Source organism: Pterocles gutturalis, unplaced genomic scaffold, assembly GCF_000699245.1.
Source record: "Pterocles gutturalis isolate BGI_N339 unplaced genomic scaffold, ASM69924v1 Scaffold53289, whole genome shotgun sequence".
In the NCBI taxonomy this organism is placed as follows: Eukaryota; Metazoa; Chordata; class Aves; order Pterocliformes; family Pteroclidae; genus Pterocles; species Pterocles gutturalis.
This window is the reverse complement of record NW_010130124.1, coordinates 1-4620: the sequence shown is the minus strand read 5'-3', so window position 1 is coordinate 4620 and position 4620 is coordinate 1. Positions and strand designations below refer to the sequence as shown.

General features: G+C 41.0%; 1 protein-coding gene across 1 annotated transcript; it reads right to left on the bottom strand.

Moving 5' to 3' along the window:
• Nucleotides 1-268: 268 nt before the first annotated feature.
• On the bottom strand, nt 269-3925 carry CCNB2 (cyclin B2). The gene is made up of 8 exons (XM_010080097.1): nt 3809-3925; nt 3609-3728; nt 3042-3212; nt 2809-2967; nt 2236-2472; nt 1364-1504; nt 681-791; nt 269-370 (listed from the first exon to the last, which is right to left on the bottom strand). Exons 1-8 carry the CDS (start codon nt 3923-3925, stop codon nt 269-271), a joined length of 1158 nt encoding a protein of 385 aa, XP_010078399.1.
• Nucleotides 3926-4620: the final 695 nt, after the last annotated feature.

Genomic DNA, 4620 nt, shown 5'->3' with positions numbered 1-4620 from the left:
TCAGTAAATGTCTTGCTTGGACAGTAGGTTGCAGGCACATCTAAGCAGGGCCTTAAAAATTCAGTCGCAGTGTTTTATTTTTTTTTTTTTTTAAAAAGAGAGGAGCTTTATTTGTATTACAAAGCAAATTTAAAATTTCCCCTTCTGAGTGAGTCCGAAATGTCTGTGGGAAGGCCAGAATGCTATGTACAAAGAAAGAGCAGTAGTTTTGCCTCAGTGGGCAAAGGTGGCCAAAGTGCATGTACCATCAGGAATTGGCTGCCCAGGGTTACAACAGCGAGGAAGCCAGGCTCTTGATGGTCGCGCTGCTCAGCTGAGAGATGGTGCTGATCGTCAGTAGTTTACTACTTGCATACTTGTTCTTTATAGCCTGCAGAGGTAGAGAAACACTGTTAAAAAAGATGTACACATACAGTATTTAAGTTCAGGCAGATAATTTTAGGTCGGTTAGCCTGGCTGCTTGGAAAACAAGCAAACAAACAATGTTAGAAGTGAAGCAGCTTCACTTCAGTAGCAAGGGAACAGTTTGTCTAAAATGTTTTGAAGTTAGTGCTCATGCAGCATCCTCTCCCAGGCTTGTCAGAATAGCATATGCTTTAAGATAACAGACTATTTACCTAAGGAGCCACAATATACAACAAAGGTATTTCTAAAATGCTAAAAGGAAGATTTATACTTACAGTGTATTTTGTTAACTTCTCATTTACTTTAACCACATTCTTGGCCATATGTTTCATAATCATCAAAAGACTGTCTTCTGTATACCCAGTGTAGTACTGATGCTTTATACCCTGCAGCATAACGGTAAAAAATTTGAGATTTAAGAAGTGGGGTTTGCTGCTTAAGGCACAGTCACTTCAGGCAGTAAATGCCCTAAGCTTCAATGCACTGGCTAGGAACTGTAGTCCTGTCAGTTAAAGCAACTTCTGGTGTGCAGAAGTCTGGACACATCAATGCCAAAAACCGTATTTCTCTACTACACAGATAATAAAAGAAGCAACGGTTCCAAGAGTAACCACTAGTTGAATTACAATTCACTATTCATGGTCCATGGTTTTGTTATTCTACATGTACTGCAAGAATTACTAAAATCTACCTTCCTTTACAATGTGGCGTTCTGTAACTCAATACTTTAGAGAGAAAAATCCTTTCATACCACATTGCTCACACAGAAAACAAAGCAAGTTTTTAGTGGTTTATTCTTTTTTCTACCTGCAACTATGCATCAGGCTGTCCAACTGTCATTTGATCACCAGCACTACTGCCCACCTAAATACAATTTTCTAAAGTAGTAGTTCGAATGGTTAAATTCAATCAACTGAAGGAAAAAACTCTGAACAAAGAGCTTGATTAAAATACTTACCCATTTGTCATGTCCCAGAATCTTTTGGGACAAGCATGAAGCAGCAGCTGCAATCTCTGAAGGATGATGGTGAACCATGTCGTAGTCTATCAGCGTCAGCTCCATTAGGTATTTTGCTAGTGTATGTTGCTTAGCATCAGCCTGTTGGATCGAGATCAATCCGCAAAGTTTCAATTCACCTTACTGTAATAACTCAGGATTGTTTGTTGTATTCATTAACTGACAAGTAGTCAACAAAATCTTTGAGGTCTGGGGACCAGACTCTCTTAACAGGCACTTGTCTCAAAATCAAGACCAGAGTCCAAACCAGCCTAGTCTAGCAGCCATTTGGATTTAGACAAAGCGAGGGATTTAACGTAAAACTGCAGTATCAGGCACTGCTGTGCCCAACCAGGGATACAAGTGCTCCCTCTGTAATACACGAAGGGTGGCGGGGGGGGGGCAGTGTAAGATTACTGAAGATCCTTATTAAACCAGTCAGCTAACTTTGAGTTACCTAGTCATCTGTTGAGGTAACTGAAGCCCACTTCAGGTGTGAGCAGTTCACTCCAGTGTAACTACTGAAGTGGGAAAAAAGGGTCAGGTCAAAGAGAAAGCTTATCTTTTGATTCTTAAATAACACGGTATTTGCACCCAAAAATTATGAACTGCAGCACTGCTCTGCTTTTACCAGGGAATACGCTGATCACCAGACAAAAGATTACCCTAAAAAGAAGGGTTCTGCTCTAAATATGTTTAGTTTACACTGAGTATTTCTTGATCCAGCATATAATCGGAAAGCAAGATGACATGACACCAATATTGGAAGCAATCCTGGTAAGTCTTTTACAACACATATAGGAAAGTTCCAGGTAACGAGGACAAGTACCAACCTCTGCAGCTTTTGATGCTCTTCTTAAGAAGTGAATTGGAAGAGGTCGTCCCAAATCAAAGTTTAGCTCTTTAAGAATTGTAATCTCCATTTCTCTAACTTCATCGCTGGTATAGGCATTGTCAGTAATGTAAACGATGTCTGCCACATCAGGAGAGAACATTTCTTCATATTTTGAAGCTATAAGCAGTGCTGTTACACCTACCAGCTGAAGCCTGTTACGAGGTACTGGATGACTCTGCAATATAAGAATTTAAGAAGCAGACCCCAAAAAGTCAAACTCTAGATAAACAGATTCTAATTTATCAGTTTAAAATACCAATATGACAGTGCTCATTCTCAGAACATAAGTGAGATTCTCCACTTTGAGTCAGAAGTGTCCCTACAATGACATGCTCAAGGAGGACCACAGCCTCAGAGTGAAGATGCTACATTATACAGAGCTCTTACACAAAGAGCAGATTGTGTAGGTTCTTAGCTTTATAAAGAAAGGATAAATCCTGAACTCCTTTAAAAGCATAGTCATTGAACAAGTCTCCTAATCTAAACATGACATAAAAAACATCTTTCTTACTTGTAAAAAGCGATCTATAATTGCAACACACATATACAGCGTTTCTTGCAAAAGCTGGAATCTTGAGTGGACCTGGACAAGCCAGTCAACTAAAAGTGCACGCATGCGCCCATTGATTGTCTTCCCATCCAGATAATGCGGGCGGACCGATTGCTGCACCTGTTGGAGAAATAGCTGTGTGAGCAACAAGATTTAATGCTATACTGCAGAAACACAGACTCAGTATGTCATACCTCAAGCTCTCTCAGATATAGATAGATATCTTTTACGTAGTCACTACACAGCTGGGGATTCCCACAGTCCTCGGCATCAATGTCTTTTACATTGTTGAGCAACACATCAGAGAAGGCTTGGCACAAATCCTCCTCTTGCATAGATACATCCAAAGGGACAGGAGACAGAACCTAAAGAACAGATTACAGTGCTTGCATATCTACTACTTAAGATGCAATGTTCCTTTATTTCCACATTTTTCCAGTTACTAATACAACTTCTTAAGACAAAGGAAGTTAAAACTGAGCTTACATTCGGTGATAGCAAGTTTTCACCAAGATGCTGTACAGACAGAATCAGAAGACCTTCTAGTAACTGACAGCTAAAGCAGAAACTTCATCCAGTACTTCAACAGCTAGTTCTGACACTTTAATGTTAGCCTTTAAGTACAACATGCATTAAACCAAAAACTCTGTACAAAGGCTTTGCTTTTGCAGCAGGGAGATGAGATTCAGCTACAGACAAACTATTCTGAAGTTAGAGCTCTAAATTACAAATGAAATTAAGAACCAGAATAGTATCATTACCTTTGGAACACTAGTTTCTTTGAGTGCTCGATTCACAGCAGCTGGAGGTTTAGGCAGTACATTTGTAATTTTCGTAGGTCCTTTTGTAGGCTTTATGGACGCTTTGGAGCATTCTGTTTTCTGTAGTGAAAACAATTACTATTAGTACAGAGCTAGTTATCCATCTTTTCCTTACTGATAGATTTCAAATGTTCCCTTACCTTAGCTATGTGTGTTCCTCTTGTTGCAACTTTATTTCCTATTTCTTCCAAAGCAGCCCTTTTGACCATAAGGCGAGTTCTGGGTTTACCTTGAAGTTCAGACACGGTGTTCTCCATCCCTCTAGTGACCTAAAACAATAAAATTGCAGCTTAAGAGTCAGAGACCACCTTTATTTAATTTTCAGATGCCTAACTCCATTATACGCATACCACCACTGCACTGGTGTACCTCTGTATGTGCTATTATTCAACCAGTTTTTATTTCCTACCTGTTCATGCATACTCAGAGGAAGAAGGCTCCTCTGTATAGGTTTCAGACAGTGCTGTGCTCTCTGAAACCGTGTTGCAAGATTAGAACAATGGAGCCTCGATCTTACTGTTCCTCACGGACAACTTTTTAACGTTAGAGCGCTGATATAGTTACACACTTTGTAACTATCTCAGTATTCCCATAAAGATGCAATTTCTTTGTTACATACGTACCACATAAATAAGAAAAATACGTCACGCATACAAAAATAAACAATGCTCTGTTACCCACAGCAAAGAACCCACCAGGTATCACGAGTCTCTTGTGGAGCTCAGCTTAAACCATTAGACAGTCACCACAGACAGGTTCTTGTATTCCGTCCCTGCACCTCCCCGGTAACTCCTTCAGTTTCTCCCTTCTCCCGCACACCCGCTGAGGGGGAGGAGCAGGCAGTCAGCCCAGGTGCAAGCGGAGGGCTGTCCCAGCCCAAGCGCCCGCGTCCTCCAGCGCGGGGGGAGGAGGGCGGCGCGCACGTGCTCACCACCCCTCCCTCACAGCTCGG